This window comes from Camelus bactrianus, chromosome 25, assembly GCF_048773025.1.
Source record: "Camelus bactrianus isolate YW-2024 breed Bactrian camel chromosome 25, ASM4877302v1, whole genome shotgun sequence".
NCBI lineage: Eukaryota > Metazoa > Chordata > Mammalia > Artiodactyla > Camelidae > Camelus > Camelus bactrianus.
Window position 1 is genome coordinate 15,359,479 of NC_133563.1, and position 23,559 is coordinate 15,383,037.

The following is a 23,559-nucleotide window of genomic DNA, read 5'->3' on the forward strand; positions in this document are numbered from 1 at the left end:
ACTGTCTATTCCTTCATGATTCAGTCTTGATAGGTTGTGTGTTTCTAGGAGTTTATCCATTTTCAATGTTACAAAGTTGTTGGTGTATAATTGTTCAGAGTAATCTCTTATGATCCTTTGTATTTCTTTGGTTAACTTCTTAAACTCTAACATCTGACCCTTCCCTCTGGCAACTCTTCTGCCTGTTCTTGTGTGGGTTCCATCTTTGGTTAAACATCTTTCTAACAGAACAACTCCACCTACCTTCACCCACTTTTTTTTTTAATCAAAGAGAAATTTCACCTGGAAAACACTGGAATGTAGAGTTTTTGTTTCTAACTTAATGTTGAATTATCCTTAGCACTGAAAATACCATGTTATGGTTACATAGCTGATGCTTACTAAACATGCAGATATAATGAATATTGTTAAATGACTCAACATGAAGAACACATAAAGTACTACTTCATTACTATCATAAATATTTTATAAATTCCCATTTACAGTTTATGATAAAATCAACAAAACACAAGGTAGTACATTCACAGCACTTACTGTATATACTTCCTTTAAATGTGTTTATTATTTTAAAAAGTTTAGAACATTAAGCTGAGTTATATGTTTGTGGAATCCTTGACATATTTTAAGAAAATATGGCTTGGAATCACAGCTCTAGACCTCTTACTCTCAACACAGATCAATATGCAACAATATTTAAGGCTAATTATCCTGACAGGTTTCAATTCAACATTAATCACGTTAAAAGTCACATATACAAAGGAAAGAAAATTACTACATGGATATTTGCATATATACATTGTCATATGGTTAATTAAGCACCACATTAATCTGCATTTTTCTTATATACCCTAAGAGGGTATGTATGATCTTTGAGGTAAATTTTAAATAAAATTTAAGCCTACTGTCACATAATAAAGGCTTTTAGTAGTTCACTGTCTAAATAGTCTTGTTTCATTACATTTTACAATGACAGTAAAAAGTTCTGGAAATATCACTGCTTGGTTTTTTTGGTTCAGCCCGACTGCACCTCCCTCCCATGTTCATGATCTCATGATGCTTGACAGTACTAGGAAAGAGACCACACCGCTAACAGAGTACTAGTAGGGCTCCACTGTCACTGCTAGTTCTCAGGACTTGCCTAACTTCTCCTCTAGCATTTCCTCTAGGAAACTGCATACTGACAGTGTTTAGAACATGCATGTAATCCCTATCCTTTTCCTCCTTTTTTGTCTCTCAAACTTACTTCTTACTCTTTCATGAAAATTTAATTCAGCCAAACACTTGAGAAGGTAGGAAACAATCATTCCTAAATCTCTTGCCTATCTTGTATTTCTTTTCTTCATTTTCTGCCTCTTAAAGTCTCAATTCTATTAGAATACAAAATTTAACTTGAAGTTTATGTAAGAAGCATACAAAAATGCTATAAAAGTTAATAATTTTCCAGGTAAATGAAAACCAAAATAAATCCAAGGAAATAATGAGAAACTAAAATTCATGGCAAAATATATTTAATGTATAAACAGGGTTACCTTTTCTTAACTGCAGAAATCTAAGGAGAACTGCAAGGGCAAATTATAATTATTACATTAATGGCTCCCAGCGAATCACACACACCACCTGCTGTCTATATCCCTGTGTACTCCCTCTCATACTGACCCTAGATTTGCTTTGACCATGTGACTTCCGTTGTCCAATGGAAGGTGAGCAAATATAATGGAAGTGCAGACTTGATAGACTCTTAAACATACATTAGAGCCTGCCCTTTTGGAATGTTTTCTCTGTCATGGAAAGAAACAGTCCAGCCTCCTGGAGGAGGAGAAGCCATGTAGAATAGAGACAGTCAAGTCACTGAATTATGAAAAATTATAAAACATCCTGTTTTAAACCACTGAGTTTTGGAGTGGTTTGTTATATACCAATGGATAAGAGCGGTATTTGTAGAACCTTATCATCTATGTATGTCTGTGGAAGAGCAAATTGATAAAAGTTAAACCTATACTTAATCTGAAAAACACTTACGGTCTCTCAGCACACTTTAACAATATTAGACTTGCTGTACTCCTGCTGTATTTCCCCCTCAACTCCCGCTATTCAGTCCACTTAAAAAATATTCACAAGAATCAACATTTTAACTATTATCCTATACCTATATAGGTATGGAAGTAGAAACTATATCAGTTAACAAGTGTACATGATACTTTTATTTTTAAATAATGAATTGTACATCTTTCATATAAAAGACGAGATTCTAGCCTGCTTTTAAAAAATAATTATACTTGCTAACACTATGTTTACATTTTTTACAGAAGCTAATTTTCTCTAAATTTGTAGCTTCATTCCATAGCTTTTATAGAGTCATAATCTCTTGAATATATTTCCAATAGCCTTTAAAAAATAAATTCATACGAGATAATTTTATTTAACACAGTAAAACTTAACAGTTCACAGCACAACTGCCCCACCTTCCAGCTACCACTGAATAATTTTTCAGTACAGAAAAGCCAACATGTCAGAGTAATTAATTCTCTGTATTTACTTTTATTAAAAAGAGGTTTTTGGTAGTGAGAACAAATAATCTCTCATTTGTTGCTTGAAAGCCTAAAATAGGATCATTGGTTTCCAGGCTTGCTACTTGCTGCTTAGCAACCTGCCCTACTTGCCTGCCTTCCTTCCTATTGTAAAGTACAGTGGACATGGGAGTGGGCTGACGATAGATGAAAACTCGTCGAAGGCACTCACAAAGGGCTGCATAAGAGTAATTTGGAGCACAGGCAAAAAATTTTTTGTCTCTCTTTGATGCTTGGACGTAGCCTGCCAAGAAATAGACAAAAAAAAAGAAAAACTATATGTTACACAGAAGGGGGAAAATTGTGACTAAACATTTAATATTTCATATTTTTTATTACAAATTGAAATGACTAAAAATATATGCCAACAGATACTCAACAATGGTTAAATTCTGAACCATTACTGGATTAGCCACAATCAATCGCTCCCAAATTTTGCACCAAGTGGTACAAAATATAAAGCATTAATGCCTAAGGAACAAAATAGGGTTTCATCTCTTCAGGAAAAGCACAACATAGTTCCCATGTAATTTCCATGAATAATTAAAACACTAAACATCTAACATACTAAAAGCAGGCCAAAATCTCTTTAAATGCCAATTTAAGAACTGGGTTCATCAATCACAGATGTGGCATTACAGCATCTTCTTTCTTATCAAGTAAATGAGAAAACGTTCATAGGATACTATTATAGTTATTTCAGGAGTGTGTGCAAAATGCAGACCCCACCCCCCAAGATGCTAACGCACATGGTGCACTCTCATTACTTCCGCAGTGTCAGTGGTACCTTTATACACCAGCACCAACCCTGTAACAGGGTTTGCTGTACTTCACCTCCCAGGAGTAGAACCGTGAGACCATTACAAGCTCAAACGAAAATTCAAGCATCCAATTTAAAACCTTCATTAAGATAGCCCTTGAAAACTAATTAACCTTTGAAAAAAAATCTTAATTTTATATTTTTAAAAATAATCATTTTTACATTTTAAAAGGGCATTTATGTACTGAAATTAGAATTTTCAGATTGGGACATGATTACTGAATGTTATAGCTTGTGAGAGAGGAAACTTAACAGGAATGTAAATCAACCTCATCAAATAATGAATGAGCACAGGCAGATCCATGCTGGTTTTTTAATATTAAGCAGTGTTTGAGGAGGAAAAAGTAAAGAGGATGTTAGAAATGTCCCTTAGTGGCCTAGAATTAGCTCTCCAGGCTAACTGACAAAATGATGTATGTAACATCTCGAGGCTACATATCTAATGTAATGTTGATTTAACTTAAACTCAAGCATAATAGAATTCTTCTATACTGTGGAACTGGGGGATATAAATGGAGGCTCTGAGCACATGAAAGCTATGATAAAGCTTTACTCTTACTAAAAAGAGGATAGAGAACGAAAAACCAGGGATTTTAGTAGAGAGGCTAGAAACTGTGGATAAATCAGTTAATCAAACTTTATTTCAGGTCATAAACATCTATTTGGAGTCTGAATTAACCAGTTTAGTGGCTTATATTATTAACTATAAGGGATAATCAAAAACATCTCTATGATTAGGGCTGTGCATATACAGCAATCAAAATGTATAACTTTACTTCCTGCTACCGGCTTAAAATAACCTTTCAGTAAAGCAATAGCTGTGGTTAATTCATATAAAAAAATTTCTCCCACACAATACTAACATATTTTGACATAAAGTTAATTATTGCATAAGTCTACAATTATGTAATTCAAAATGTTTTAAGCCCTAGTTTTAAAACCAGTATTTTATTTTTTATCCTACAGAATAAACTTCATTTCTGCTTCTTTTTTCATAAGTGTTTTCATTATAATGGCTCTGTTTCACACGTAAGTTCCGTGAAAGATGTCTCCTGATGGGCTTTACCTTACTCAGAGTAATTCTATAATGACTGAACTTACTCTGAAGAAACCTGAATTCAAGTTCCATGCAGGGTACTGTCAAACCCCTTGTTCATCTTCTAATACTGTACGGCTCAGTTGGAATAAGTGAGTAACGGATTAGAGTGATTCAAGTGGTTAGACAACCACTTAGATTTCTACTCTGTGTTGATCTTCTACACAAGCATAAAAACAGGGTAGTCCTACTGTTCCAGAAGTACTAACGTTCATCAACTACGCATAAGGAATGAAATTATAGCACAAATCAATCCAAATGTAATTAGGGCAGCTCAAATTTAAACAAACCAAAAAAAAAAAAAAAAAAAAAAAAAAACAACACTTAAGATGACTGTAATTTTTCATATAATGGAAAAGGCTGTCAAAGAGCTTGCTGATACCTAAAGCATTGAAAGTCGCGATATGCTCCCACATATCATCTTGTCTGCCGGAGCGTGGCTGCCAGAGTAGGGCGTCGACATCGTGGCGCAGACAGAAGCAGGGCATTTCTTTAGGATCCACTATGACAGAGAAAAGGTACTGGTTGCTTCCAAGATTCACCTAAAATTAAAAGTGACAAAACCCAACAATTTACTCAACAACAAATTATTATTAATAAGAATGATGACAACTGATACACAGAACAATATGACAGCAACTGTCTAAACTCTTCACCTAATCTGATGAACGCTTTGTAATGCCCCTGGGAGGAATGTGCTACTGTTAGGTCTCTTAGAGCTGAGTGATGCACAGGGCCTGCAAGTAACTTGCCCAGGACCCACCTGGTAATGAGTCGTGGAGCTGAGATCTGAATCCAAAGTCTATGTTCTTAACCACGACACTAAACTACTTCTCAACTGTTAGTAACTTGTTTAAAACATGATATAAAGCAACAATTTTACAAGCAGAATATTTTTTAAATCACAGAACACAAACAGGAAGTTTACAAATGCTAACTTGTAATAATTACCAAGAACAATGGCAGCTATAGGATTTATCAGTGCCTTCTATATGCCAGGCATGTGGCAAATATTAATCTCAACAACCCACAAGGCTGTTATTTTCACAGATGAAAGATCATACTTGAGAGCTTGAGTAACCTGTTCTAGACTACAAAGGAAAAACCACAATGCTGGGATTCAAACTCAAATCCGTTTACAAATTATTTACTTTGGTACACTATTTACAGTAAAATGTCAACAATATGTTAATAATTTTATTGCAATAATGATGGATAAAGAAATTCATTTTAATACAAACGCATCAAAAGTTAAGACTTATAATTGGATTCCACTTATAAGAATACTTCTTTTAATGGAAAGAGGTTGAAGTGATATTCTTTATTTGAAATGCTGTTTATCAAAGTTAAAAATGCCTAAATACCAACAAAAATTACAACAAGTGTAGAAAACATAAAATATGCATAGTACTTGATAAACACTGAACTGCTTCCACGGGTTTTAGAGCAGACTGGAGTATAAAATGTTGGGTTACAATTAAAGGTGGAGACCTGCTCCATACTCAATAGGAAAAGCTGTGAAGTGACTTTCCAGCACAGGCTGCTGGTCATAGGAGGAACTGGAGACAGAGCAGCCACCCAATTTGTGTTGACCCAACAACGCCTAGGGACAGGGCTCCTGGGTGGGGCCAGTGCTCGTTCCTACAGAAGGGAACAGGCTGGAACAGTGTTGACAGATGATTTCTCTTCTCCCTTTGCTCCTGATTATTACTAAGTGAGGTTTATTTTCAAAAATCATTGCCAACTAACTGGTCTTTTATATACTCAAAACCAAGTTTCTGGAAGTTAAAAACAAACTATAATTTACTAGTCTGATGTAACTAACTGCAAATCATAATTTACTATGAGATAAAACACTCCTTTCATTTACTTATTTTTAAAATTTTTTTAACTGAAGTATAGTCAGTTTACAATGCTGTGTCAATTTCTGGGGTACAGCATAATGTTTCAGTCATACATGTACATACATATATTCCTTTTCATTATAGGTTACTACAAGATATTGAATATAGTTCCTTGTGCTATACAATAGAAATCTGTTGTTTATCTATTTTATATATAGCAGTATCTGCAAATCTCAAACCCCCAATTTACCCCTTCCCGTTCCCTTCCCCGGACCCTGTAAGTTTGTTTTCTATGTCTGTGAGTCTGTTTCTGTAAACCACTCCTATTAAATGAGAGAATTTAGACTTTTTCCCTTTATGTAGTAAAAGAATTTGTAATATGCCCCTTACTTAATAAATTCTAGCCTTCCTATTCTCATTTTAAAATCAAGTATTCCATACAGCTAAATAAAAAGATATGCCACTCAAGATGTAGGATACTTATTAGGTTGCTCAGCAGCCACATTAAGAAAACAAGCTTATAATTCCATTCAAAAGTTGCAAGCTAAGAGTGGATAAAAGAACTGCATATAAACACTGCTTTTAAGATAACATCTTATCAAGAGGTTCCATGAGAAAAATAAAACCACTTTTAAGTCTTTATACCTTTTACTACCTTTTCTTGCCTCACTGCACTAGCTAGGAGTTCCAAGCACGAGGCTGCCTAGGAGTAACGAGGGCAAACACCCTCACCTGTTACTAACCTTAGCGGGAAGCATTCTGGTTTTTTACCACATGTTAACTCTAGGTTTTTCGAGGAGGCAGGTAGTTTAAACTCCCAGTTTGCTAAGCATTTTTATAGTAAATGGATGTTGTTTTGTCAATTCTGCTTCTGCATCTACTAGAATAGTCAAATATTCCTGACTTTAAGTCTGCTGATATGCTGAATTACACTGACTGATATCTGAATGTTGAATCAGCCTTGAATTCCCTGGGTAAACTCTACCTGATCATGGTGTATTTATGATCCTTTTTACTTATTGCTGGATTTTATTTACTAATATTTTACTGAGGATTTTTGTGCCTGTATTCATAAGAGACATCGATGGGTTCCCCCGCCCACCGCCTGTTTTCTTTAGTTGTCGTGTCTTTGCTATCAGGGTGATGCTGACCTCATAAAATAGTAAGTTGGGAGGTGTTCCTCTTTTATTTTCTGGAAGTTGGTATAGAATTGGTATTATTTCTTCATTTGGTAGAACACACCAGTGAAGCAACCTAGGTCTGAAGATTTGTCAGAAGGTTTCTAACAATAAATTCAATCTCTTTAGCAGATACAGAACTACTAACGTTATCTATTTCTTCTTGAGTGAACTGTGATAATGCTTGTTGTTCAAGGAACCTGCTTCACTTAAATTGTCAAATATATGAAAACAGGATGTTCACTAACATTTCATTTTATGCTTAGTGTCTTTTGGACTTGTACTGACATGTCCATTTTTATTCCTGATGTTGGTAATTTGTCTTTTTCCTGGTTATTCTGGACAGAGACATCGATTTTGATCTTTTTAAAGGATCAGCATATGGTTTTATTGATTTTCTTTATCTTTGGTTTTCAATGTCACTGATTTCTGCTCTTTGTTTCCTTCCTCCTACTTGCTTTAGATTTAGTTTGCTGCTTTTTCCTAGTTCAACGTGGAAGCTTAAACTATAAAATTAAGACCTTCTTTCTTTTCTGACATAATAGGTAATGCCATAAATTTCCAAGCATTGCTTTAGCTGCATCCCACATGTGCTGTGTTTCATTTTCATTCAATTCACAGTATTTCCTAACTTCCTTTGTGAGTTCTACTATGCCTCACAGGTTAATACTGCTCATGATTCTTATTTTTTAAATTTATTGAGGTTTATTTCACGGCCCACAATATGGTCTATTTTGGTAAATGTTCCATGTCCCTTTCTGCGATTCCAACTAGATGTATGTTAGACCATCTGATACTGCCCACAGCTCTTGGAAGTTTTGTTTTTGTTGATGTTTTTATTTCTAATCCTGCCCCGCCCTGAACCCCCTTTTGGTTTCAGATCTTCTAATTTTTACTAACCCATCTTCGAGGTTACTGATTTTTTTCTTCAGACGTGCTGAGTAAACGGATAAGTCTGCTGAAGGCATTCTTGTGTTGCTGTGGGTTTGTTGTTTTTTTTAATTCCTAGCATTTTCAATCAACTCCTTTACAGTCTCTCTCTGCTAAAATTCTGTATTTATTCATCTTTTCTACTAAAGCCTTTAACATATGAACCACAGTTAATTTAAATTCCTTGTCTAGTAGTTACAAAATAGGGGTTCATCGCTGAGTCTAGCTACATTTTCTGCTGTTTCTTGATAAGCAGGATGTTCTTTTCTTCTTTTTGTGTGTCTCGTAATTCTTGATTGAATACTGGATATATAAAACGGACTTGAGGTAAGCAGCATTCATGCCTGGGAATGGACACACTTCTGCTAGGCCATTAGTGTGGTGGTTATGGCAGAGGGAGGCTGAGAAGCAGGTATCTGAGCTTGAGTTTTGTTGCTGTGGTTTCCTTCAGTGTATCACCAACTTCAAATTCCTCTAGTGTCACTTTGCACTCTGGTGGGGATTGAATTCCTGGAGGATTCTCCTCAATTGTACTGTTCCACCCCTAACCTTAGGCCTTCATTATGCATCTGCATTTCAGAGCCTGTATGCTCTTATCCTCCCCTAGGGGTAGATTACTGCCTGTTACTCAGTGCTTCCCAGCCTGATGGTGGGGGTTAGGGAGGATAGAGGCAGAGGGTTCTCCACTGTCTTGGTTCACTCAGCTGGGCCTTGTGTCTTTGGGTTTCACGGTTTGGGCTTTTTCAGTGACATTGCCTCACCTCCAATGGTGGGAGAATTCTAATAGTCTATGCTTGAGTTCTTGCCCCTCCCTGAGACACAGATAGTGTTGAAAAATTTTGTGTCTTCTTCTGAGCCCTTCCTTAAGATGCTAAGATTGATGCTCTTCCCTCAGCAGCTTAAGGCTTTTGTTACTTAAGGAAAATAATCCAGGTAGGGCTTCATGCATTTTCCATAGCAGAAGATACTTCCCTCCACCCCTGCATCACCAGGGTGGCTTTTCTCTCATCTCCTGCTCCCAGTCTTTCTCATCAGGCCCTGGGCAAGGTCCATAAAGAGGACTTGTGAATGCCATGGGTTCACTATTTTGTTGGTAGCCCCTACTAAACCCTCAGCAGTTTTGGAATTCTTCTTGCCCACTTATATGGCAGCTCTTCTTCCCATGTTCAGATGAACCAGCTCTCCTATCCAGGCTCTCCTTGGTGGCAACTGTTTTTCCTTGGATTTCAAGTTGGTTGCCCTGTAACCTCAGCTCTCTGATTCTACAGATTATCCAGCCTTTTCTTGTTACACTGGTAGTGTACACTCCTTCCAGCTTTCTACACCCTAGAGTGACCTGGAATTCCCTTGCTCACTATTTATAAACTTGCCTAAAAAGCAAGCCACTTATGATGAGCAGACTGGTGATAGTCCAATATCCCACAAGAGGATCCACAAGCAGGCAAACCTGTAGGATCCCACACTCCTGGCTCCTACTAACAGAATCAAGGGTGGGAAGTTAACGTAAAGGTAAAAACGTCTTTTATCCACAGATCTATGAAATGGTCAGACTGAAGTGTTTTCTTGAACAAGTGCTTCCCATACTGGATGGTGGCCGGCCCCAAACAGTAAATCCTCTTCTTTTGGAAGTTTAAATGGGAAAAATAAACAATAAACACATAGTACAGTAAATAAGAAAGAGGCAGAAGACATCCCCAGGGAGCCTACAGTAAGCAGAACTCATGATATGAGGCAGGAAGTCAGTAACAGGCAGAGGTATGAGCAGCAGCAGATGCTGGTGTGATCATACAGCACAGCACTACCGGAGACTCTCGAGAGACAGTTCTGATGACAAGGTAATTTGCTTATGTGCTGTTCTCAAAACAATATTCTACTTCTCCTTTAGGTCTAACTTGCAAATGCATTTGTTTACAGAATGACCTTCTATTCCTCTATGAGATCTAGAGATTGTTTATACTATTCCTTATAGTCTCCACGTATGTTCACACTAAATAGCTATGTCTTGAGATAACCAGAGGTCTTTTCTATTCTCTGCAACCTCTAAAGTCCAGACAAAAGACAGAATTAAGATTACAAACTCAGCAAAACTAGTTTTGCTAAGTGAATTAGATGAATAAGAATGAAGTACACAAATTAGAAAGTACAATTAAAATTAAGCATACTCTTGTATGATCCTTTAGAAACAAAAAAATCAATATAAGAAAAAATGTTTGAAGAAGAACAACAAAGACATCATTAATTTGAAGCATACAAAAGAGGGAAATAAGACATCCACCGCCTGGCAAGGGCAGTTACCTGTAAGAATCAACAACATGATGTTCAGAGGGTCCCTGAATAGACAAGAACAGATGCCACAAATCCCACTAGTTCACAACTTGGTAGCCAAGAGCTAAATGGGCCAGCAGATAAGAAAAAAGGAAAAGGATGACTGTTTTGGGCAGACAGTGTCAAAGGTAAGAATAGGAAGGACTCAACAGCTTATTAACAGTGGAAAGAACAAAAATCATGCACAGCCAGAAATGAAATTTTTAAAGTGAAGCAGACTGAGACTACTTAGTGTAGGCGTAAGAACCCAACTTACTTCAAATGCTTCTAAGGGTAGTAAAGAAGCATGACTATAGATTTATACGGCATAGTAAGTAATGTTCACACTGAACACGTTCACCCATCGATAATGTTACTTTCTCTTCATAATGCTCTACATAAGTTGGGCAAATAATAAATTTTAATGATTCCATTAAAAAAAGCTCTAAATACTGTTTTAGCAATTAAATGAAAAGAATTAATTTATAATAGACAATTTACTTTATTTAGAAAACTCATTCTTTGTTAATGCCAAATAATCTTATTGCCTCAAAAAACCCTCTTAAATCCATAAATCCTTTGACCAATAAAATATAACTCCACATTTCTTCCACAGTAATGTTCACTATAGAAGAGGCTGTATTTATCTTTAAAGCACCAGTGGAGATTACAATAAAATATTCTCTAGAGAAAAATCTGTAACATGAATTTCAAGTAGTCGATTTGTCTTTTTCTTTTCTTGGTAGAATACTTAGCAATGAAAGACTTTTGAAGATTAAATGTCAAAGTGAAGACATTTAAACAACCTTTAATCACTGCTATTACCAAATTAAATTGAATAGTATTAAGAAAGGTTTTATCCATTCATAAATACTTGTTGGGAGGCAAGATTGAAAAGTTAATGACATGAAAATTTAACTCCAAATTAATATTCTGTACATAGAATAAATTACTAAAATTTACTCTGTTCTTACCATGCATGAAGCAGTGAACTGATCTGTATCTACTGCTGTATAAGGAAAAACACTCCCTGTGTTTCTCCTTTACTCTCATAATACTACCATGCTCAAAATCTTCTGTCCCCAGATATACAGGTTTTCCACACATCCAGCAGTTCTGACACAATCTACGTGGAGATGGCATCAGATTCCAGAGGTTAAGGGCTCAGTCCCACAGGAATGCCCTGCTCCCCCTACCCGCCACCTCACTTTAGATGCCAATCACAAATCCCTGGTTATCACCTATACTTTTCACTGATTGGATATAAATCAAGAATTCTATCGGCCGTCTTCTTGGGTTCAGTGATTTGCTAACATGGCTCACAGAACCCAGCAAAACACTTAACTTACATTTACCAGTTTAATATAAAAGGATATGATAAAGGATAACTATAAATATTCAGATGGAATAGATGTGTAGTGCAAGACATGGAAGGAGGAGAACAGAGCTTCCATTCCCTTGCCAGGCATGCCACCCTCCTAGTACCTTGATGTGTCCAGCAGTCCTGTCCTTTTGGGATTTTTATGGACATTTCATCATACAGGCATGATCAATCATTAACTCAGTCTTCAGTCCCTCTCCCCTTCCTGAAGGATGGTGGGAGCAGGGATGGAGTGAGGTATACTGCTGAAACTTCCAGTCTTCTAATTACGGCTTAGTCTTCCTGGTGCCCAGCCCCCATCATGAAACTGTCCAGGAGCCCACCAAGAATCACCGCCTTAGAGTGAAAGACACTCCTATGGCCCAAGAAATCCCAAGAGATTTAAGAGCTCTGTGTCAGGAACCAGGATCAAAGACCAAATAACAAAAGATGCTCTGAGTCCTAGTACTCTTATCACTTAGGGGGAATTACAAAGGTTTTAGGAGCTTGATGCCAGGAACTGGGATGAGAACAATATATACTTATTATTTCACATCTATCTTATTTAATCTTCACTACCTGAGAATTAGGAAATACAATCCCATTTTATGGAAGAAGAAACTCAAATTCAAGAGGTTAAGACATTTAAGTTAAGAAGTTAAGTGGTAGCTGGGATTTAAATTCAGATGTGCTTCCAAACCCATGTTCATAATCACTGGACTGCATGCTCTTCCAAAACTAATTTTATAGTAATTATTCAGCAATCACCAGAGTGTGTCCCTGGCTGGGCACTATTTCAGGTATGATAACCCACATACTATAAACTATGTATACATTCTGCTTGGTCAGTTAAGTTGTGTTGATAAGTTGTACATGTGTAGTATGTCTAAAATTGATGTCTGAAAAATTAAGAAAAGTCTTATAAAGTCTTGTGTTACATTTTTGTTTGAATGCTCATTCATAAAGTTAACCATATAAAGACTTTCTAATACCAACTAGAGATGGTAGCATAGGAAGATGTCAATCTTAGAAAAGGGGTATAAAATGCAATTGAGGGAAAAGCACTTACATTTTTACTTTACTAAAAGTTGTAAGAAAGAAAATAACTATTATTTAGAAATACAAGAAAAAAATCTGCTTTCATTATTGAAAATAACCAAGTTGGATCTTTAGCTGTGTATAACATAATTAATATCAAATTTCACTGACTATTCTAATGAAGAACGTATATAAATATATCAGATAACAGAAATATGTATCAGAAAATAGAAAGTGCCCTGGGGGTGGGGGGGGGGAAGAGAGCAAACAGATAAGTAGATAATGAGGTTGTGTTCATAGAGGTTAGTAAGGATGGAAGCTAACATGTGAACAGAGGTGTGAATAAAGGGAACAAATGAGAAAAAGATAGCATAGTCCAGGTACAGAGTAACAAATGCAGACACCCTCAGGGAGCATGTTTAATATGAGGAATAGCATGAAGGCCAGTGTGCCTTAAGTGAACTAGGGAAAAAATGGTAGAAAATGATAATCAAATACTGGAGGGCAGTGTTTTTTAAACTATGGGTCTCAACCTTGGTAGCAAAATCAATTTAGTAGATTTGTTCAGTGGAATACTACTCGGCCATAAAAATGAATAAAACAACGCCATTTGCAGCAACATGGATAGACCTAGAGATTGCCATTCTAACTGAAGTAAGCCAGAAAGAGAAAAATACTATATGATATCATTCATATGTGGTATCTGAAAAAAAAAAAAGAGGACACTAATGAACTCATCTACAAAACAGAAACAGACTCGCAGACATAGTAAACCATCTTATGGTTACTGGAGAAAGGGGGTGGGAAGGGATAAATTTGGGAGTTTGAGATTTGCAAATGTTAGCCACTATATATAAAAATAGACAAACAAGTTGTTTCTATATAGCACAGGGAACTATATTCAGTATCTTGTAATAACTTGTAATGAAAAATAATATGAAAACAAATATATGTATGTATATGCATGACTGGGACATTGTGCTGTACACCAAAAATTAACACATTGTAACTGACTGTACTTCAGTTTAAAAAAAATGAAAGCAAAAGAAAAGAAATGGAAAAACAGAAAAAATGTAGCAAAATGTTAATAATTACTGAAAGCTCAGTGAAGGATACTGTTATGGGCTGTGTTGTATGCCCTCTCAAATTCATGCTGAGGTCCTAACCCTCAGTACCTCAGAATGTGACTGTACTTGGAAAGAGGACCTTAAAAAGGTAATCAAATCAAAATGAGGTCATTAGGATGGGTCCCAATCCAATATGATTGGTATCCTCTACAAGAAGAGGCGATTAGGACACAGACACACAAATGGAAGACCATGTGAAGACAAAGGCAGAACACAGAGATTTACAAGCCAAGGAGAAAGATTCCAAAAGAAGCCAACCATGCTCAGACTTCTAGCCTTCAGAAATGTGAGAAAACAAATTTCTGTTGTTTAAGCCTTCAGTCTGTGGGTACCGATGTACTCTCATGTAAAGATTTGGGGGAGAAAGCAAACTCAGGAGGAATTACAAAAGATCTAGAGAAGGTAGGAGTAACAAAAACAAAAACATCTCTCATTCAAAACTATAAACCAAAATATGAAGGACAACAATGATCAAAACAAGCTAAGGAATTAGAAAAATCGGAATGGCCCTATACCTACTACAGAAGTCAAATTCATAATTAAAACCCTTTCTCCCAAAAACCTGCAGGCACAGATGGTTTCCAGGCACAGTGGTAAATTTTACCAAACATTTAAGGAGCAAATAATGCCCATCCTATACAAACTCTCTCAGAAAATAAAACCTCTCAATTCATATTATGAGGACAGGACTACCAGTATCCAAAGATGAATTTAAAAACTACAGGAAAACCATAGATTAAAATCACTTATGAATAAACCACTCAATCTTTCCTCCTAAGATGAAGAACAAGGATTTCTGCTCTCATCATTGAAATTCAACATTGCATCTGATGTCCTACCTAGTACAATAAGGCAAGACAAAGAAAAGGTGTACAGATTGAAAAGGAATAAGTTAAACTGTCTTTATTCAGACATTATCATGCACATAAAAATACTGACACATCTACCAAAAAAGCACTTAGAAAAAGAGAATTTATAAAAGTTACAATACAAAGTCAATCAACCTTATTTCTATGTAAAACACAAAGCCAATAGGGAATTTTAAAAAATGCACTAATCACAATAGCATCAAAAAATATGAAATACTGGTATTAAACTTAACACCAAAAACTTAAACACTGCTAAGAAACATTAAGAAAAACCTAAATAAATGGAGACATAATATTCATAAATGACACAACTCAATATTATTAAGATGTCAGTTCTCCTCAGGCTGACCTACAGATTCAATGCAATTCCAATGAAAATCCCAGCAGGTGTTTTTGTACAAACTGAAAAGCTGATTGTGACGTTTTTACAAAAACCAAACCAATTCAGGAAAACAAAGACAAAGATCAAAACTAACACTATCTGAAATCAAGACCCACTATACAGCTATAGAAATCAAACCAGTATAGGACTGTCTAAAGAAGAGATCAGCAAACTTTTTATTACAGGGCCAGACAGCAAATATTTCAGGCCTACGGGCGATAGGGTCTCTGTTAGAACTATTCAGGTCTGTTGATGCAGTGTGTAAGCAGCCAGACAACACAGGAGTAAATGTCTATGGATGTCTACGGCTGTGTTCCAATAAAATTTTTTTTTTTACCAACCAGGTGGCTGTAGGTAATCAGTAACCAGTAGTTTACTGACCCCTGTTCTAGACATGAATCATCTGTTAAACATGTATTACAAACATCTTCTCCCCACTGTTTTTTTCACTCTCATAATGGCAACTTTTAATAAACAGATTTCTTAATTTTGATCCAAATGAACATCTTATTTTTTCAGTAAGTGCTTTACATGCTCAGTTCAAATAATCTTTACCTACTCCAAGACCACAAAAATGTCTGTTTTCCTCTAACACGCTTTATTTACTGTTTCATGGTTAGACATGCAATCCATCAGTAATTGGTTTTTGCATATAGAATGATGTCAATGTCAAACTATTTTTCTTATGGACATCTAACAGACCAAGAGCATTTATTTTGACCATCTGTTCTTTTCCCTACTGTATTGTTACCCTTGTTACTGTATTCATGTGCTAGGCTATTGTCTATAACACAGTCAAGCCCACAAAATACATGGCAAATGATAAAAATAACTAACTGCATTAACAAGTATCTACAAATCCCTCCAGGTAGAAACACGAAAACTTTCTATTATCTGGTGTTTGAGGGGCAGTCTCCCTGGGAAAAGAGCTAAAGGTTGTCTGATAAAAGGTCTTCCAACTGGAACTGTCATTTGGGACAGTTTCTGAAAATATCCTGTCATTAATTTAAGATTCTAGGTAAGTTTATTCAGTATTTGTCTGGAACAAAACTTCTAGGAAGAGTATCTTCCTGCAAAGATGCTCAGTTTATGCTCAGAACACAGATTCTAAGAAAAAAATTTGCCAGTCAAGTTAACGATCTCATTGATATCTCAAGGGAAAGGCTGAATTCTAGTGGATTGAGGGCTTGATACTATGTAAAAATTTCAAGAATCAAGAAATGTGATATGCAACTAAAATTATCTTTTCTTTCAGAGAACAGAAGGTAAAAAGGGAATTGAAGACTATCTCAAGCAGGTCAATCATAGGTAATGTCAATAATAACAACTCTCAACAAATAACTGGCATTACCCATTACATTCTCACAGCCCTAAAAGAAACTGAAAGGCTTTCAATTAAATCACACTCATATTATGACACCAGCATTACTGTGTACCTGAGGCTTAACCTGCAGAGAGACAGCTGTCCTTAAGGGCTCTTGCATTTTTGCAAATCTTTCCAGCAAAGGCACTAATGTGACCCTTTGTTCTAGACTACTGTTTCAAGGTGTTTTTAGAGCAAACAACTTTGGAAGATATATTGTGTCCCTCCAGAGCAAAAGGTAGGCTTGTTTACTGTCCAGTAAAGATAATCTCTCTCTCCTGAGCAAGGACAGGCAAGCTTACTGGCCATCTCCGTGTTACTCTGTGGGAAGTGCGGCTCAGGGAATTAGTCCGTATGTTGATACTCTGGCTAACATTACTGCTGTCAGTAAGAAACTGTCCTTTGTTTCTAACCTAAGCGTCTCATGTCTTTTAACAGCTAATTTGTTACTTTGCTGGAAAGGTAAAAATCTCAACCCAATGCCATTTTGGAGAGAAAGAAAGGATGCAGACAGAGACATGGCTCTCTTAAGTAGAAAATTTGAGGGCTTTATGGTTCAATTTACACAATTTGAGGGAAGTTGGTGGGAACTGGTAGAAAATATGCTGACCAAGTTGTATGGCCAGTCAGGCAATAAATGGTCCTCTATTTTATTGCCTGGTGATAAGGAAGACTTGGGGAGAGGGTTGCAGACTGAGTCCAGGAAAGATGGTTCATAGCAACAACCAGAGCACATTTGTGCAGCTAACTCTTCCAGAAGAGTATCTCCTCACCTATCTGGTGGCAGCCTCAGGTCCACCCCACATAGTACCAGCTAGCACTAGGGTTTGTCTCCTCCCACCTTCAGACACTGTTACAGAGACATATACCTACTTTGAGCATGAAAGCAGGGAAATTATTACAGTTTCATTTCTATTATGGTCAAATCTGATCAAATAAATTATAAATTCAGTACCCCAAGGAGAATGTAAAAGGGTCCTGAGACCAAAAAGCTTATTACTTTTCTTCTTCAGTTCTGATATTTAATATTCCTCTTTTATTGTGCTGCTACATGTATTCATTTAACATTTTACTTTGCAAATGCCAAATTCTAACCCTGATTTACATTTCTTTCAGTGAATTTTATATTTGAGAAAATCTATCATGCGCAATATAAATTCTGACCTTTTGTTACAGTATTTTTTCCCTAAAACAAGGACATATACTGACCTTTCCATATACAGGTAATTTCAAATTGTCCAAAGTCATGATAAATGAAATCAAGAAGAGAAACTTGGAAGTAAACATTGCAGAAAGGTGTATAAGTTATCCATATAGTACTATTCGATGTCTAAAACAGATGTACCACAGAACAGCCATGATATTATAGCCTCCTTCATTCCCTTCCCCAGTGATAAGCCAACTGGTATCCTCTTAGGTATCACAAGAAACTATTTTTTGAACAAGCTACACTTGACCAGCTAGACCCTGACTTTCATACAATGCACTGACAAACCAAATCTGCCTTTAGAAAGAGATGGACTCAGTACTTACTTGTTGGAATTGTTCTAGTTATAACCATTCCACTTATTCTCAAACATCAATGTTTAGGCATTTTTACTTCAATCTTTGCCTATGTTTATAAACATGACTAATAATAGAAAAATCAGTGCTTATCATTGTAAAAAGAATCTTTGGCCTCAACTCAACTGAGAAGTCTTTAGGAGGTTCTGGTTCAAGATGGCAATGTAGAAAGACACTGAACTCACCTGCTCCCCTGGAGGATCAGGCATCTAATTCAACACACATCTAGGAGCCTACTGAAATACACTGCAGGGACGGAGGACGGGAGGTGACATCTTTGCAGTTTCCCTCTGCCTCACTCCAGGTTGTACTTATCTCCCAGAAAGGAACTAATAACCTCGTCTGGTGCCCCAGTTATTGCAGCTGCTTGCTGCCTAGGGGACACATCCAGATCACCTGGCTGTAGTGGCCAGAGGGGCTTACACTTGTGGGTCCTACAGGACAATAACGAATGGAGAAGTTCTTAACAAGGTACAACAACCCAGGCAAAATAGAGGGGTAACAGACTGAGGTGTCCAGTCTCTCTGTGAAAGAGCTTATCTTCATAGCTGTGGTCACAGGAGCAAGCTGCTAATTAAACACACATCTAAGGGCTAACGATAACCCTCTTCAGAGGCCTGAGAGGGCGAGAGCTGTATCTCTGTGCTCTCCCTCTGTTACAGAGCGCCAGTATCTCCCAGAGGGACCCTTGTACACACATCTGGCACCCAGGATTTTGCTGCCCAGGGGATGCTCAGTGATTGCCTGGTTCTGGCAGCCAGTAGGGTTTGTGTTCCTGGTGCCATGGGACTATAGCAATTAGAGACAGTTCCTGGCTGGCTACTGCTACCAGGGCGCAACACAGATGGTAGACCGAAACACATCTAGTCTTTCTGTGAAAAAGGCCTCTTTGTCCTAAAGCTTTAGATTAGTGGCAGGTTGACACGTATCTAGAGGCCTAGTGAGGTGCTCTCTGAGGACAGCAGCTGGGGGTTGCCATCTTTGAGCATTCCTCTGCCTTACTCCAGGTCATTGGTATCTCCAGGAAAGGAGCTGGTATGCTCATCTGGTGCCCCAATTTCTGCGACTGTCACCCAGGGTACACCTCTAGATAATCTGGCTCTGGTGGACAGTGGGATTTAATGCTTGCAGTCCCACAGGACTATAGATATGAATCAAAAAATGTGATTATACACTACATTAACAATCATGTGATTGTCTCAATATATGCAGAAAGCATTTGACAAAATTCAACATCCCTCTATTTTAAAAAACCCTCAAGCTGGGTATAGAAGGAACATACCTCAACATAATACAAGCCATATATAACAACCTCCCTAGTTAACATCATTACTCAGTGGTAAAAAGTTGAAAGCTTTGTTCTAAGATCAAGAACAAGACAAGGATGCCCACTCTGGCCATGTTTGGTAAACATACTACTAGACATCTGAGCCAGAGCATTCAGGCAAGAAAAGGAAATATAAGACATCCAAATAGAGAAGTAAAAAGTAAAAGTGTCACTTTATAGATGGGACATGATATTACATCTAAAAACCCTACAGACTCCACCAGAAAACTGCCAGAACTAATAAACAAATTCAAAGTACAAAAACAATATGCAGACATCTGTTGCATTTCTATACACTAATAATAAACTATCAGAAAGAGAAATTAAGAAAACAATCCCATTTACAATTTTATCAAAAAGAATAAAATACCGAGGAATACAGTTAACCAAGGTGAAAGACCTGTACACTGAAAACTAGTAAGACACTAACGAAAGAAATTCAAAACATAAAAAAGTGGAAAGATAGTCTGTGCTCATGGATTGGAAGAATATTGTTAATGTCCCTACTACCCAAAGCAATCTGTAGATTCAATGCAATCCCTATAAAATTCCAATGGATTTTTTCACAGAAATAGAACAATCCTAAAATTTGTATGGAACCACAAAAACCCCAAATAGCCAAGGCAATTCTGGGAAATAACAAAGCTGGAGGCATCATGCCTCCTGATTTCAAGCTATACTGCAAAGCTACAGTAATCAAAACAGTAAAGTATTGGCATAAAAACATACACACAGATCAATGGAACAGAAGAAAGAGCCCAGAAATACACTCACCTATATTTGGTCAATTACTTTATGACAAGAGTAGAAGAATATATTATTGGATTTGAATGAGATATTAACACTTAAAACTAATTAAAAAGTTTAAAAGTAAGTAGAAAATCCTAGAAATATTTAATCAAATATCATAAACTATGGTATAAGGAAGGATTGTTTATATATTTCTTACATTTCTGAAGGTGGAACCTGCTTGTAACAAGTCTATCATTCATGCTCTTTAGGAACACATTTTATTCAGAAGTTTGGACTGATTGTAGCAGTTTAGAATCTCAAAATTGTAGTTTATTATCTTGGTGTTTAGGGGAAGTTATGGTGAAGTACACAGGAAGCCCATAGATCTAGTTTCTAATACTGGATCTATCTTTGATCTCATAGAAACCCCATCAACCTTAGCCTGGCCCAGCACATCTGCAAGTAGAGATGAAATACAATTCTACAGATCTGAAGTTTCTTCCAAGTTAGAAGGATCATCCCTGTTTATTTATGTATTATACTTCTTCCCCATTCCTGATATTTCTATCTGTGACACTAAGAAGATCCACAGTTGTGGCTCTTCACCTTGTATAAATTCCTAAGGAATAAACAGGCATTTGGTTGGTAAATATAAGACAATCCTGAGTATATTCTGCTCAGTTCTGTCAACTTTTTTCTCTAGGGAGCTACAGGCCTCAGAGAGTAAGATGTTTCCACTGTTCCACCAGGGCAGCCAGACCTGGTTTGGCATTGCCTGTTACTAAGGTTAAATCTGCCAAATTCTAGGATTTAGTCAGTAGATGAGGCTTTTGTACTGTAATTTGATGATAATAAAATATTTTATTTTGGTTCCCTTCTGTTACTTCTTGGTGTTCATTTTTAACATGCTTAAACATAGGGAAGAGAGGTATCATTAACCAGATGCCTTGCAGTGAACATTAAACTACTTGATCAACACTATTTAGTACTGCTGTACTAAGATGAACTGAAATCCTCAGAGAAGCTAAGCTAAACAATAACATTTTATGACATCTAAGATGAGGTGCCTTCCCTATAAATGTTAGGCAGGAAACAGTACCTAAAAGTTACACCTCCTAGACTATAACTTTAGGAAGACAGGCCAGACTCCTCAAGGATAAATAATCTACAGTTAGTCAGAATGAAGAGTCTCTGATCAGTCACATGTAAGAGTGATTCTCTAAAATCCAAGACAGTACAGAGTAATTGTGTGAGGGCTCTTCTATGTTATCTAGAGTTATCTAAGGAACTATGTCAGAACTAAACAACATCTAGGAAGTAAAGCTCAAGTTTATTATTTGGGCTTTGGATCAGTGCCCAAATTGCATAAAATAATCTGACCAAAAACTGTTTACTATTCAGTTAGAGGAGTGACTGAGAAAGAAGGGAAGACATTAAGGTGATGCAAATTTCTTCAAATCCAAGATAGAGCTGAAACAATTTTTATGATTGTCACCGAGAGAGCAGTCTAAAAATATTTTTTAAGCACCTACCAGAATCAGGACCTTTGGTAGGTGTTAGGTACACTCCGGTAATAAGCAAAATGTCATCTCTCTGCTTTTTAGAAGTTGTTGGTGTCACAGAATGATGGGAAGGAAAGCAGAGCAGATGCAGAAGTTAATCGTAAGATGTAAGTAATTTTGGAACAAACTTCAATGACACTGCTTTCTAGCCACTGATCTTCTGCCATTCCCCCTCATCTGTCTACATAAGTATAATCTAAAAATGCTCATTTTTATAACTCCTTTGAGTGTTATTATGTTCAGCCATTAATTTAAAAAAGTTAAGTATCCAAAAAAGGTTAGGAAAGGACAGTGAGAAGAAAAGTTAGATGTCAGGTTGTTATATATTACATTATATAATAATTATATATTATTATATATATATATATATATATATATATAATATAAAAAACCTGCACAGAAAAAAAAGCCCACTGAAACATACCAATCTGCAGTAGCACCAAAACAATACAACACTGTTTTATTAGGGGTGATGTTATGAAAAGATGGCTTCCTTAGGGAGCAATGAGATTTATATCACAGCCAAGCTGTCTGCAAAATATGTGTTTTGGTCCATCAATTATCATCTCATTTGAATAATTATTTATTCACAAATTTTTAGAAATATTATCAAGAACTTACCACATGAGTAGTTTTTAATGTACTGCCATCAAATCTGCATAAACTGGAGCTCTCTTCAAAGAAAATATCACATTCTTCTAACTCTTGAGCATTACAAGGAGGTTTTTCTTTATCTGGGTTCGGATTCTTAGACCAGAAAAAAATAAATAAGAGAATGAATTTCTTCATATTTAAAGACATTAAGATTACAGCAATATTACTAAATTTCAGGCTCCTGACCAATAAACACTTAATCAACAAAAACAGGCATAAAAATGACAGAATGATGGGATCAGCAGAAAAGGCTATTAAAATAGATATTATAAACATGTTCTATATTCTCAGAGATATAAAGAAAAAAACTAAACTGAAATTCTAGATATGAAAATACAGTATATGAAACAAAAAACAAAATAGATGGGATTGACAGCTGATGAGACACTGCAAAAGAAAAGAGCAGTGAGCTTGAGTCTATCTAAAATGTTACAGTTTATCTAAAATAGTAAGAGTTTATCTAAAATGAAGCACAAAGATGACAAAAAATAAAAACACACACAAAAAATAAGAACCCCAGTGACCTGTGGAACAAATGGTCTAACATATGAGTATTTGGAAGGAAGCAAGAATGGAAAAAATTTTGGAGAAATAACAGCATTTTAAGAAATTGTTGAAAACTATAATCCTATCAATTAAAGATCAGAGAGCCCCAAGCATATCATTAAAAAAAAACCACACACACAGCAAGTCACATTATAAATTATTGCTGAAAATGAGAAAAATAAAATTATTCTCTTATAAAATCTTAAAAGTGGTCAGAGGAGGGAAAAATCACATTACAGAGGAACAAAGATACAACTGATAGATGACTTCTCATCAGAAACTACACAGGTCAGAAAA

The 23,559-nt window shown here is 36.3% G+C and overlaps 1 protein-coding gene across 1 annotated transcript in view; it reads right to left on the reverse strand.

Moving 5' to 3' along the window:
• Positions 1-426: 426 nt before the first annotated feature.
• The window catches only part of NUDCD1 (NudC domain containing 1), a 62,428-nt gene continuing 39,295 nt past the window's right edge, over positions 427-23,559 (reverse strand). Inside the window, exons 8-10 of the mRNA XM_010955835.3 lie at positions 22,684-22,809; positions 4,866-5,025; positions 427-2,811 (exon numbers count right to left, since the gene is read on the reverse strand). Coding sequence (XP_010954137.1) covers positions 2,519-2,811; positions 4,866-5,025; positions 22,684-22,809 — 579 coding nt within the window. The 3' untranslated portion in view covers positions 427-2,518. The remainder of the gene's footprint in view (positions 2,812-4,865; positions 5,026-22,683; positions 22,810-23,559) is intronic.